General features: G+C 37.7%; 1 protein-coding gene across 1 annotated transcript; it reads right to left on the bottom strand.

Annotated features, from left to right (window-relative positions):
• Positions 1-285: 285 nt before the first annotated feature.
• klhdc4 (kelch domain containing 4) lies at positions 286-8,203 on the bottom strand. Its single transcript, XM_084094755.1, has 12 exons — positions 8,002-8,203; positions 7,823-7,914; positions 7,663-7,741; positions 6,745-6,843; positions 6,391-6,527; positions 4,740-4,832; positions 4,212-4,374; positions 2,553-2,631; positions 2,200-2,408; positions 1,647-2,058; positions 1,261-1,383; positions 286-676 (listed from the first exon to the last, which is right to left on the bottom strand). The coding sequence occupies exons 1-12, from the start codon at positions 8,098-8,100 to the stop codon at positions 504-506; spliced, it is 1,758 nt and encodes a 585-aa protein (XP_083950881.1). The 5' UTR covers positions 8,101-8,203; the 3' UTR covers positions 286-503.
• Positions 8,204-14,591: the final 6,388 nt, after the last annotated feature.

Genomic DNA, 14,591 nt, shown 5'->3' with positions numbered 1-14,591 from the left:
CCTTAAAAAAAGTTTTTCCAGTGTTGTTATTGTTAACTAAAACTATTAAATTGATTTTGATTCATTTAAAAAAAGTTAAACTTAAAAAAAAAGCTTCAATGAAAAATAGAAATCTTGATCAAATGAAATTTAAAAATATGATAAAATGAAAAAAAAAAATTAAATAAAAGCTCATTTAAAATATTAATACATATTATAATACTATATTAACACTGCTTCTATCCTTATGACAGTGCATTTATTTAGAACTACTGTGATGGAGAAATAATAATAAGGACAAAATGGTGAAAAAAGAGGTAAGGCCGTGTTTTATAAACATTAAAGTCAGAAGAACATGCTTTAGCTGCTTTTAAAACTCAAACACACATCCATTCGTTCTCTTTTGTTCACTTTCTCACACACACACACACACACACACACACGAGAACACATATACATTCTCCTTCTCACAAACAAACCCTTTAATTATCTCAGCACACACACACACTTATACATGTTTAATCTCATTCCTGATCCTCAAAGACCACCTTTGCCATGGCGTGGCCGACCTTTTGTACTTTCTTCTCTTTGGCATCAGGACCCATGTTTGCTCTTGCCAGACCCAGCCAATACTTCTCAGTCCGTGTTTGATAATCCGCAAGAGCTTCTCCGGGATTTACTGGGGGATGGTCCGCATCTAATAGAGAGATACAGAGAAAATGTCAACACCTGTTCAGATTACCACTTCTGCTTTCTTTAAAAATCCCAAAAATATACCTTTTTGTTCACCTCAACAACTTTGGTATTGCCACTTGTTGTTCAATGTAAAATCTGGGACCTGAAGTACTGAAATGGAGATACTTTGAACACGAAACACCCCTGATAAGGATGATGAGGCAACAAAGTCTCTTTGTTTAGAGTGCTACCCAACCATTAGGCAGCCACAAGCTAACAATCAGTGATGTTATTACAACTGACAAGCGAAACAGGCATCTAACAATAATGAATTTAAGCGAGAAGGACCCCAAAGCAAAACACACAGCTCTGGTTGTCAAAGAGGATCAGTGGATGTTGATCTGGGTCTTGGCAGCTAAACCTCTGGTCATGTCTACCTCATGGACCTGACCCAAATCATGGCCTTGATCACTAAAGGAAAATGTGTGTGTCCAGGGATGGGCTTTGAATTGCTTAAATGGGTATAAAACAGACTATCAAAATACTTTTCCCTGTCATAAATGTGTATGAACTTCAAAATTAAGAGGACATTGGCAAAATACATACCTTCTTCACCCTCCTCTTCAGATTCCTCCTCTTCCTCATCATCTTCCTCCTCATCACCTCCCTTTGCCTCCTCTTCTTCATCTTCATCTTCCTCTTCTGATTCTTCCAGCCACTCCTGCGTCTCTAAAATAAGGAATTTAGCGCTTGAGTGCGGCAATATCAAAATACTGTTGGCATACTTGTTGCCACTGAACATTTATATGTGACGTTAGTTTGAACAGCAGTCTGTGAGAACTTTTATCATTCTCTGAAAACTGTGGATATAAACCTTTCAACAACAGAGCACTTAAAAGATAGATAGATAGATAGATAGATAGATAGATAGATAGATAGATAGATAGATAGATAGATGAAGTTAAGAGAATTCTGGGGCTCTTTCCACTTACTGGGGTCCATTTCCACTAGGACGTCCCACAGGTCCATCTTATGCAGGTCCAGGCTATAGAGATCGCTGAGGGTGAACTGCCGATCTCCCACCTCAAACATACCGCCATACAAGTACAACTTGCCGTACTTTACTGTTGCCATGGCGCTAGAGCGAGGACAGGGCTCCACCAGGGAAGCCATTGCAGCCGCCTCCGCCTCTTCGTCATCCTCCTCCTCCTCCTCGTCCTCAATGTCCTCCTCTGCCTTTGCGGCTGGAATCACTTCTTTGATGGTCATAACCGTTCCGTCCTCGGCGACAATCTCTTTAACAATCTCGGTGGGACCCCGTGCCTCCTCTTTCTCCTCTTCAGTTTCATTCGTCTGTTCTACCTTCGCCCCACGGCGCCTCTTCTTCTTTTCTGACTTGTTGCCCTGCCAAGAAAAGTAAAATATATTGTATATATATATATATATATATATATATATATATATATATATATATATATATATATATATATATATATATTAATGTCTCTATTCAGGGGCTTAACTAAAGCAAAACGTCACACCAACCTTTAGCTGGGCAGGAAACCACCGATTTTTGTTGATATCATAAAAGTAAAGGTCATTAAAGAAGTCTCCTTCCAAAGACTCCTCATCTTCCTCATCGCAGACGCCACCGAAGAGGAGCGCTCGGCCCCCGGGGCCCACAGCCAATGAGAAGCCAGAACGAGGAGGGGGCTTCACTCCTGCAGGGTTCACTCGCGTCCATGTCCACTTTTCTGCAGGACAGGGGCCAAAAATCATGAGCTACTCTTTTTCTCAGAAATGGGAAAGTGTACGGAGAAATGGAGAGAAAATTTAAACAAGCGATCCCACAGCAGCCCACATTAAACAAGCGATCACTGAGGCTCTAATTATGGTACCTTGCTCCTCTTTGCCTTCCCTCCTCAGCAGGAACATGTCAGAATGGATGGTTCCTTTATCCACATCCTTCTTCGCTCTCTGGAAGAGAAAAGCGGCCATTACCACCTACGCCTGTTTACTCTTGTGGGTTTACTCAAGGACAAGCTCCTGGAAATGACAGAATGCCTTGCTCTCTGTGTAGAGCAGTTGAAGTTGGCATCAACATGCTCATGCAAAGCGAGGCTAAACACAACATAGCTTACCTAATGATGGACAAATAAGGCAAAAACATACTTTTAAATGAATTACACAAACTTGCATGTTAAATATGGAGGTGCTGAATATCCCCATTTTAAGCCTTTAAAATGAACAGCCTTCAATTCAATTGTCATTTTGTTGTGTAATTTTGGCTGTACAAATTAAGGCATTGTAAAATAGTTTATGTGACCAGACATCAATAGGATTCTATAATAATGTGGCAAGTTGCTTAGCAACCATTACCATGATTTATTGGACATGTAATTACAAAAAACACAGTATTACCACAGTACGTATACTATATTAGTACCAGTATAGTAGAAAGTGAATACAGTATTTTGATATACATAAAAATACTGTGATCAAAGTTGAATCTTCAGTGTCACATGATCCTTCAGAAATCAATCTAATATGCTGATTTCCTGCTCACTATTATCAATGATGAAAACAGTTGTGCTGGTAATATTATATATTTATATATAATATATTATTTATACCATGGTCTGTCTGAATACTCGATTCTGATTGGCTGGAAGGTGTGCAATAAAACCGTTTAATGCACAGGTAGTTCCAAGTCAGTTGAATCACCATTCTATATTAATATAGCTGTTTTCTATATTATATTAATATATTCTATATTCTATATTAATCACTGTTTTCACATACATAACATCACACGCACACAGAAACGTTTGGACAAATACGTAAATGAATACATTTTACTTGGTCTCCGCTTTGCCTGGACAGAGAAACTCATGTTTATTTGTCAGCAAAAGCTTTGCGTCATCAGCTCTCAGGGCTTTCGTGAAAACTACAGATTGGCCCCCTCCGTTTGGCCTAAAACACTTTGTTCATGATGGTCATCCAGTTTGAAATGTTGAGTACAAACACAGAGGTTTTTCTGATTTTCCAACGCAGCGTTCTCTCCATATTTCTGATTCTTTGCAGCCTTTAGCCACTTCCTACAACGCGCTGGATCCTAAACCGAAAGTAACTCACTCCGCTAAACATTTACTCTATAAATTCTTGCACCCAGGAACAAGTCGACACCATTATGTCTAAAAGTTTGCTAAGTAGTATTTCCGACTAAAGCAAGGCGGTATTTGACTCTGGTCAACCATATCCAAAGCAGTGTGGTGGGAGTGGCCTCGGATGGCAACATGCCCAGTGAATTATGGGTGTTGAAGTTCTTACCTATTTGGCAAAAGGGAAGATAACAGCCTTTTTTTTTCTCCGTTGTCTCTAGTCAGGTAGCACCGTTTTTAAAAAACAAAATGTTTTGCATTTCTTCTGTATATGCAGCCTAGTTTTATTGAAAGCCCATTTTGCCAGCAGTGAAGAACCCCTTTAGTGTAAAATCTGAGTTATCAATTGCAGTGTGAATAATAAATGAAAATCACAGTAATAACCAAAACACATACAGATTTGGAGTATCCGCCGTAGATGATGACGCCATTGCCGTCGGGAGTGGGGGTCATTTGACAGGCTGAACGTGGACAGGGGCCAGTTCCCGTGGGTTGGAGACGGCTCCATGTCAATGTGTCCAGGTTAAATGCATGGATATCATTGTAATAGATATAATCCCTGTAGAGCAGAGAATAAAGAATATTCAAACAGTATAAACGTTCATTTGAATATTGATTTCCAATATATCTATATGTGTATATATATGTATATGTATATATATATATATATATATATATATATATATATATATATATATATATATATATATATATACACAGTATATATAAATTTCCTAGGTCATCTCATCTAATAAATAAATACATTCACTGAACATATTAATTCATATTCTTATATTGGCACCTGTAGCCAGGGACGCAGATCTCATTCCCGCTTCAACGTACAACAAAAAGTTAAAATGTTCCTTACAATACTGATTTTAATAATGACAAGTTGAAGATGGGGACCTCTGCATCTGCCTGTACCTGGTGCTCTCATGGAAACCTCCAAACACAAGCAGCTGTCTTTTGCTCAGGACCATGCGATGTCCACTCCTGCCAGACGGAGCGCCAGGAGCTCTGAGAGGACAAAGCAGACATATTTCAACAGGTGGTCAGGATGCCAAGTCTGAAGTCAATCCTGTTAGTTTAGGGATAACCTCTATAAACTCTAGTCACAGCATGACGACAAAACAGTGGACAGACGTTAAAGTCCCTGCTGAGCTTCCATAAAGAGTAAATACAATTAGACTTCCAGTTCGACTTAATGAATACAGTCGTCATAAATGGATTGTGTCAGAGTTGTTTTACTATTGAGATACCATTATTGTTTTCCTTAATACTTTATAATCGTTTTTATTTTTCTATTTTCCATTTTCATTTTAATTAACATTTTAGTTATTTTGTTGTGTGTTTTGTCATTTTTATTAGGTATTGCTTTTTAAAAATGTCTATATAGTTTTTTCAGTTTTTGTTTTTTTTAGGTATTTTTATTTTAGTACATCAAAAGTTATGTTTTTTATATTTGATTTCAGTTTCAGATGTAAAAAATTTTTTTTCGTTTTTTTGCTCTTAGCTATAGTTTTAGTTAGAGTCACAATAAAAACAAAAATCAATTCTTATTTTTATTTTTTTTATTAAATATTGCAGTATTTATTATACATTTATAATACATTTTTTACTCCGTTTTACTTGTTTTACGTCAAAAAGAAAAAACTGTTGTAAATTCCGATTCATGCCGGCTTTAAAGGTCTCATAACATGGATTTGCTTTATATTTAATATTCACTTATAATGTTAATATATAAGAATATAAGTTTTGCGATCCATGACACCCTTAAAAATAAAGCATCCACTTGTTCCTGATGCTGGTATCATTCTGAAGTCTCTACAGAAATTAGTAAATGAGCCGTTTAAACAGGAGGCATCAAAGTGAACGTTACTTTACGCTTCAATTTATTTTTCCATATGTCCTGTCGTTGGCAGACACACGTGCATGGAGTATGTCAGAAACTGAACAAACATCTGTATACTGTATCCAGTGTCGACAGCGTCAGTGATAATAATGGGTTATATTTGCATTTGATGCGACGAATCGCTCACATCCGGTGTAGGCAAGTGAACGCCAGAAGGCGGGGCCTATGGTGTGATGATGAAAAACTATTCGCCAATGTCTTGCTCTGGAGGCAGGCATATGCAAATGTATTTGCCCATATGATGTCACAAATCCCACAATATTCGATTTTAAGCGGAAAAAAGCTATATTTTTGCTTACTATTATGCTATTATATATTATATTATGATGAAAGATTGCAAAAACAAACTTTTTAGTTGTATAACATGCACTAAAGAATTTTGATATACCGGTATATTATGGTACTGAATGATTACCTTTTTATCAACTATAGCATTGAAGATAATAATAAAACATAGAAAAAACTAGTTTTGCTTGTGTAAATAGGGTCTTTTATGGTGTCATGTTCTCTTTAAGCACATTTTAACAGCTTTTGGCTTGCAAAAACTAAATATGTGATGATGGTGTCTAGATATTAGCTCAGATTGCATTGTCTTTCACTTGTAATACCTTGTTGAGTATTGCGTAGTCCACAGTGAGTTGACAAAAACAAAACAGTACTCACTTGATTTGCTCCCATGTGCGTGTCCCCAGGTGAAGCACCCACAGATCTTTATAGTGATAGAACTGCTCACCGTCAGGGGACGCAAACTCCCCCCCAAATATCCACATCTGCCCCCCACCCTGGGGAACTACCACTGCCTGCAGGGAGATGGAGAGAGAGCTACAGAAATATGCTTGAGATAAATGATTATTATGTAAAGACAGTCTGACCCCTGGTGGTGAAGTCTGTAATAACATGTCCTTCATTACCAAAATAGAACATGGTTCCTTTGCTGCATCATGCTTTTTGTTCATACATTTTCTGTCAAAAAATAAATATTATTTTTTACATATTTCAAGTGTGTTAAAGAAGTACCTGTTGAGCGCAGCGTCTTGGAGGAGGGTTCGGGATCTCTGCCTTCACCCAGGTGTTCTTCTTAATGTTGTAGAAGAATAATTCATTGTACAGAAAAGTCTGGAAGAATGGAAACATTTAAGTGACATCAAGTCAAGGTTTTTTTGGGAAGGATATAGTTTGCACATAGTAATTATCAACCAAAGCCTTCACAGTTTCCATTTAAACACATAATATATCAGCTGATCTGTACATTTGTAAATTTACATTGATTTTTTTATTTAAGTCTATTAATACAGGGGTTTTCAATCTTTTTGATGCCACAATCACACTCAAATATATACAACCTCATGCAACCCCATCCTAAAACTTAAAATTTATTATATTTATTTATTAACTCTATAACAAATTTTATACTGTGAAAAATGTGTATGTTTGTTTCTATTATATAATACAATTGTTTTTTTCCTACACTATAATACTGTCCTGTTAGATGTGTTATTTATTTAAATAAATTTGTATCATTTTAATAGAACTTTTATTTAATTTTATCCATTTTTATTTAGTTAGTTAGTCATCTAGTTTAATCTTTTTTAGTTGTTTTTTCCCTCACTGTTTTCTCTACACTTGGGAGGCCCAGAACTCCAGTTAGAAAACCCCTGTGTAATGAACAAGTGTGGCATTTGCTATAAACTATGGTTTAATTTACAATGGCACCATTTGTAAGGGATATGATATGACCTGTGCTGGAAAATAAATTGGTATCTGGTTTTCTAGTTGGTCCAAGCTGGTCATTACCTAGTAGACCATCTTGTACCAGCACCAAACCAGAATAAGGTGGTCAAGATGGTTTTTGGAACATGACAGCTGATTGACCAGCTAATGACCATCATAGATCAGGCTACACATTCACCAACAGGCGTACAATCAAAAACCTACTTTCTTCCCATTGAAAAATTCCCCTCCGAATAAAATCAGCTCGTCTTTTTCAGGATGCGCACATAGAGAGGCGTTCAACCTGCGGAGAGAACGAGCTGTCAGTCAAATGTCACAGTAACAGTCACATGATTGATTCACACCTGTACACATGAACGCGCACCTGGGTGACGGAGGGTCACACGCACTCTCGATCACCTGCGTCTTTTTCGCGTCCAGAGACTGAAATTCTGCTATTAAAGCCTCTAAATCCTCCTATTTCAGTAAAACGCAGAACAAAAGTAATGTTTTCTGACATGTATGCTGGTTTAGAGTGTTTCGTGTTGGTATAAATTCCCTCACCTCTTCTCTTTTCGATCGTTTTGACACCTTCTTCTCCATTTTGGCGGCGGTTTTCTCCGCTCCTTTCACTTTTTTTTCTTTTTTACCCTTTTTACCCATTTTGAATGCTTTAGGGAACGTAGAATGAAGTAAGCGTGACAATTACAGCCACATGGAGATTTAAATGAACTACAAGACGGACGTATGATATACTTCCGCCAACAACACGCTCGATGGTTTGTTGTGAACGCTCCTGCGCTACAGCGACACTTGCTGGTCTGGGTGAGCTGCTGTGAATTGCAGTACACTGTCCAATAGTAACTTGTTTTCACTTATATATCACAAATACAACAATGTCTAAAACTAAACATCTCTAAAAATGGAAATAGCACAAAAAAAATCTTCCAATCATAGGCCCTACGTCTTGGAACGATATACTGCACAACATCATGCAGCAAACAGCAGGGGGCTTTATATATTATATGGATATAGTGTTTTATAATTCGCTGTCACAGAAAAGGTCATATAAATGTCAAATCATGTATGAATATGAAGCCTCTACATTCCCCTGAACAATGTGGAATGTGTTAACAGAGTGAACTGATAAGGTTTACATTCGTTTACCATGGGACCACTCCTACGGGCCCTGACCCACATGAAGCTCCGTTTCCCATCCTCCTCATAACTGTGACACTAATTAACATACATGTCCCATGCAAAGCTTTTTCCATAATAATATGTGGAATATAGAACATCCATTATAATGTGTTGACTCGACAAACAAAACAATGACACTACTCTGTTACGCGGCACGTTTCAGTGTTACGCAGCGGTCCAGGAGGCCAGAGGAAATTAAAATGATATGAATCTGTGAGACATATCCTCTCGTACTGACACTCAGAAGCAGAGGAGATATCCTTATCAGACAGGCACTTTTATTTATTACTAGTCAGTACTATGCATGTGCAAGAGAAACTGTATGAAATGTCATTGGTTTTCTTTACACACCGTGGAAACTGTTGGCCTCAAAAAGTGAAAAATGAGACCATGAAAATAGGCTTTAAAGTGATCCCAAAAAATTAGTTCATACAAGCAATTTTAGTGAGTATAACAGTGCATCTGTGCATTTTGATTTTAAAATCTCCCAAGCAAAGTAAAAAAACAAAACAAAAAACAACCTTGGTTAGTATAGATATGGCGCGCTGTCCCTTTTAAATCTTTCTAACATAAAGGACAAATAAAAGTCTGTTGCCAAGCACATGACTGCTTGAATCTTTCTTCCAGTCACCTGACCGCCATTGTGAGGGTGGAATTGTGACCTTCAGTGAGATTTTTCTAATTCTGTGTGTGTGTGTGTGTGTGTGTGTGTGTGTGTCTCTGCCTCCAGACTTCAGTCATACGTCTCACCCCCACACCTTTTGACCTCCTGTCTCTCAACCCCTTCCAATCCCAGCCTCCTGTTGTTTTTTTGTCTAGCCATGCGTTTTCCGTAAACTAATGGTGCAGAAGGACACGAGGCCTGTCAGGAGTGATTTCTCTGCTTCATTTCTTGTATATGAGTGCACAACAAGCAGGATCACTGAGGACAGCTATGATTATTTCCAATAAGTTAAAGAGACATGCTGTATACTTTTTGTTAACCTCTATCTACTTATCATGTTAGTCTTAGTTTTGCACCACAAACAGACATAATTTAGCATTACATGACCATATCGCACCCTCTTTTTACCCTTAGAAGGTGTACTTTAAAGACTTCTTTATGTAAAATGATTGATATGGGTGGCTAACTTCCGAACACCGACATAGTTCAAGTTGTTTATCAGAAACTTGCTAAATACTTAACAAGTGTTGATATGTAAATGTAGGCGGGCATTTGTTCAAATGTCAACATGTTAGTGTGGTCTTGTCTCGCGTAACCAGACCTTCAGACTGATGGCAGAAGGTCTGGACTCCATCGCAGCTTTCATTGGCCAAGGACCGCCCAGAGGCCGTCTGATTGACATGTAAAGCAACCAATCACAGTTCAGTCCCGGATGACCTACCACTTCCACCGACATTCTGAAGTGCGCATTCAATTGACACTTTACAATCCCATGAGGCCACGGTAGGGGATTTATTAATGGAAGTGAAGCGATGCAAGTGACGTTGGTATGTCACGTGACAGTAACAACATGGCGAATGTAGTACATCCGAATTTTATTCATACTACCATAGACAGTATATAAACTGGACACAGCGACCCCATAGGTTTCAACGGAGAAAAGTGAAGCAAATTAGAAGCACTCACTTCCTGATGGCTGAGCGTACTGCGCAGACTCAAACTGAGCTTGACGACGTGGATGTGACGTGAGCAACCTGTCTGACAGTTGTAAGTCTTCTAGTAGCTGTGCCAAGAAAAATCTGAATCATTCCCTTCCGAATCTTGCAGAGACGGAGAGTGTGAGTAGGAGCTGTCCATGAGCTAGGAGCAACTTTATGACTCTCTATGGGCTTCTCCCTTGACTTTATGGGACTTTATGCCTCCACGTCCCCCCGATTGACTGCGAGCTTCTCCTCCTGTCTATACGGTAATTTCTAGAGAGTCGCGTGGTTATGACACAATCGTTAGCCTATTTTTACAAAAACTGCTTCTACGGGGCCATAACGTAAGATACAAGGTAATGGAGCCTTTTATACATTGTCGTGTTTCTTTAGAAATAAACAATGGACAAATGGAGTCTTTAAACGCCTCAGATGTAAAGTTATTCGCTGTCAAAGTGACGCCAAAATGAATGGGAGTCAATGGAATGGTAACAGCAGATGATGGCTTGTTAGACAATGGCGGCCCCCGGGGGTGGTACGGTTTTCGAGCGCTGGATTGACCCCCTGCATACTACCCATGTTTATACTGTATAGAGCATACTATGGTCACAAAGTAAATTCAAATTCAAATGTAGTACGTTCTCGGTATGCGATTTTGGACTCAATGGATGTCAACTTTGAAACTCCTGAAGTGTTTCCAATTTTGTGTGCCATATGCATCAGACGTTCAACCAACGGTCCTTAGGCGTGATGTATGAGGCTGAGACTATAGTGTTCTCATGGTTGACAGCATTATAGCCATTCTCACCCTATCTCTAAGGGATCGCCCAGCCACCCTGCGGAGAAAGCTCATTTCGGCCGCCTGTATCCGGGATCTTGTCCTTTCGGTCATGACCCACAGCTCATGACCATAGGTGAGAGTAGGAATGTAGATTGACCGGTAAATCAGACCGGTACAGCGACTGCATTACTGCAGAAGCTGCACTGATCCGTCTGTCAATCTCCCGTTAAGATAACTAGACACTCTAAAATCTATAGAGCAAATTAGTGTAGAGTAAAATAGTCCAATAAAAATTAGACTAACAATGAACAATAGTTCTACAGCATTTATACAGCATCTTAGTTTGTGTTAATTTCAGCATTTACTAATACATTATTTTAAAATCAAAAGTTATATCTGTGATCACTTAATGTACTGTGAACTACAAAGAAGAAATTATGTTAACAAATGGGACCTTATTGTAAAGTGTTGGATAAAAGTGTCTGCTAAATGATTAAGTGCCAATGAGGTTTGTTTTCAGATGTGGCAACCGGATGGAAATTTCTACCTCAGAATGCAGAGAAAGGAAAATAATATTTATTGGACATAGAGATTTAGTAGTGCTTTGCTCACAGTCAGACTCAGAGCCACGTCAGTCTGCCTGAGGTAAATAAGAGGTTTGAGATCCTGAAATATATTCAAGGGCCGCCTATGTTTGCTAGAAGGTTACAAGCCAATCACAATAACATGAATCACCTCACTGAACACAGAACCGGAATTGTGACAAAATTGGTAAGATTTTTTAATGTTTTTGAGAAGTCTCTTATACAGTATGCTCACCAAGGCTGCATTTATTGGATAAAAAATACAGTAAAAACAGTATTATTGTGAAATATTATAACAATTTAGCTGTTTTGATATATTTAAAAATATAATGTATTCCCTGTGATGCGAAGCTGAATTTTCAGCATCATTACTCCAGTCTTCAGTGTCACATGATCATTCAGATCATTGTGACCCTGGATCACAAAACCAGTCATAAGTCGCACAGGTATATTTGTGGCAATAGCCAATAATACATTGTATGGGTCAAAATCATTGATGTTTCTTTTATGCCAAAAATCATTAGGATATTAAGTAAAGATCATGTTCCATGAAGATATTTTGTAAAGTTCCTACCATAAATATATAAAACATTTATTTCTGTGAGTGAATGCAGCATAATCGCGAACATAAACGGTCAACTTTAAAGGCGATTTTCTCAATGTTTCGATTTTTTTGCACCCTCAGATTCCAGATTTTCAAATAGTTGCATCTCGGCCAAATATTGTCATATCCTAACAAACCATACATCAATGGAAAGCTTATTTATTCAGCTTCCAGATGATGTGTAAATCTCAATTTCACAAAATTGACCCATGTGACTGGTTTTGTGGTCCAGGGTCACATATGATGATTTGCTGCTCAAGAAACATTACTTATTATCAATGATGACAACATTTGAATAGAAGGTTCAAGTGAACAGCATTTACCTGAAATAGAAGACCAAAACATTATAAATGTTATAACTATCACTTTTGCTCAATTTAATGTCCTCAATTTTTTAAATCTTACTTAATATTTTATAAATAATATTTTATATAAAACTGTTTTGTTTGTCGTGTTGCCTACCATACACTAAATTTTTCTAATAAAAAGGTATTGCAGTTATTGACATTGTATGTCCATGTGTGTGTGTGTGTGTGTGTGTGTGTTTACCTGAGAGAAATAACTGTTGCTTTAGTCTCTTGGCAACAGGCAAATCATCAGTAATTTCTCTCTGGTTCAAAGATAACATCATTTGTATCCACAGTGTTCAATATTTTCATTATGGTCAATTTCCGATCTCATCTCATTTCTTTATATCACAGACATCTCTGTGGTCACGATTCTAATACAGAAGCCTTTTGCGCAGCTGATATCGGGACGGATGGGAGGGTCTGTTTTCTTTGGTAATGCTGGCTCATTCGCACACAGAACCCTGTTCTCCAAGATGTACATCACAGCAAACACTTAGGTGTAAAATCACATGTGTTCCCTGACACTGAGACCATAGAAGTTTTGAGCAGTGCAGATAGGGGCGATGAAGGGGTAATATTAGCTCTGTTCCAAAAACTAGTGTGCTGCCTATGTAGGGAGCATTCACAAAGGCTTCCAAAAAAGTATGCTTATTCTTTTTACCAAATAAAAAGGCAGCATCACATCCTTGGTGTACATGGCCATCCCAAAATGCATTGTGACAAGCTCAGTGAAAAAAAAAAAAAAAAAAAACATTTAGAAAGCAGATGATTCAAGAAATGTTGATTACAAAATGCTCACATTTTATGCAATACCAAAAATATCACTAAAAGTATTTGGTAACATTTACATTTTACATGTAACTAACAGGAGATGTTGATTATTTGACTTCAAACAAGGACATAACTTACCTGGCAGGTTCTCTAACATAAAAAATTGGAAAATAGAGCTGCAGATCTGACTTATGTGTCAAGCATCACACCGGTCAGTCGACAAGAGGTGCTGTTGTTGACAGACGACACACTGTCCTTTCACATGATGAGGCCTGCAGTCAGAAGGAGGTCAGTCGGTGTCTACATGTTACATTTAACAGTATAAAGCTACTCAAAGTTATTACACAAACACTTTGTCAAAAAATTTGTTTATAGACAAGCCCCGTGCCTTGAAACTTATAAAGGGACAGTTGAGTTCACCCAAAAATGAAAACTTTATCAGCATTTACTCAACCTCATGTTGTTCCAAACCTGTGTGAATTTCTTTCTTCTGTCGAACACAAAAGAAGATATTTTGAAGAATGTTGGAAATCAAACTGTTGACGGTAGCTATTGACTTCCATTGTAGAAAAAAAAGAGCTATATAGAAGTCATGGGTGCCGTCAACTGTCGGCAGTATTAGGTTGGTTACCAATAGGCTTTAAAATATCTTCTTTTGAGTTCAAAATTAGAAAGAAACTCATACAGGTTTGGAACAACATGAGGGTGAGTAAATGCTGACAAAAAAAGTATTTATGGGTGAACTATAGTCTCTTCATTAGCATGTTTAGGGTGCTTGACTTGTTAAAACAATTCACAATAAGGTTGTAATAGCCAAAACATTAAAAAAAATATTAGCTCATTTTCCAGATGCAAAGAGCGGAATATTTAAAATTTAATTCAATAACTTTTCTGCTTCCCACAAAAAAAGTTTTATAAACTTGTACAAAAAAACAATATAAAGTGCATATTTCCCGTTGTTGAAATCAAACGACCAGCTGGGCTTCACTGATATTTCGTACAACTTATTACGTATTAATAAGTAGAAAAGGTTATAAGTAGAAAATTATTACGTACAAAAGGTTCTCAGACAAAATGTTCACAACTAACCTACATGTTCGCACATATATACCTCGTTTTAACGTTGGTAGATAAAAAATAACCTACTTTTTATTATTATGCACGACCACGGAGTCTGAATGGAAGTTTTTGGTGTTTCCGAAATTCCGAGTTTTTTCGTC

This window comes from Abramis brama, assembly GCF_963993115.1.
Source record: "Abramis brama genome assembly, chromosome: 20".
NCBI classification, from domain to species: Eukaryota; Metazoa; Chordata; class Actinopteri; order Cypriniformes; family Leuciscidae; genus Abramis; species Abramis brama.
The sequence above is the reverse complement of the archived record's forward strand: the minus strand, read 5'-3'. Positions and strand labels throughout refer to the sequence as shown.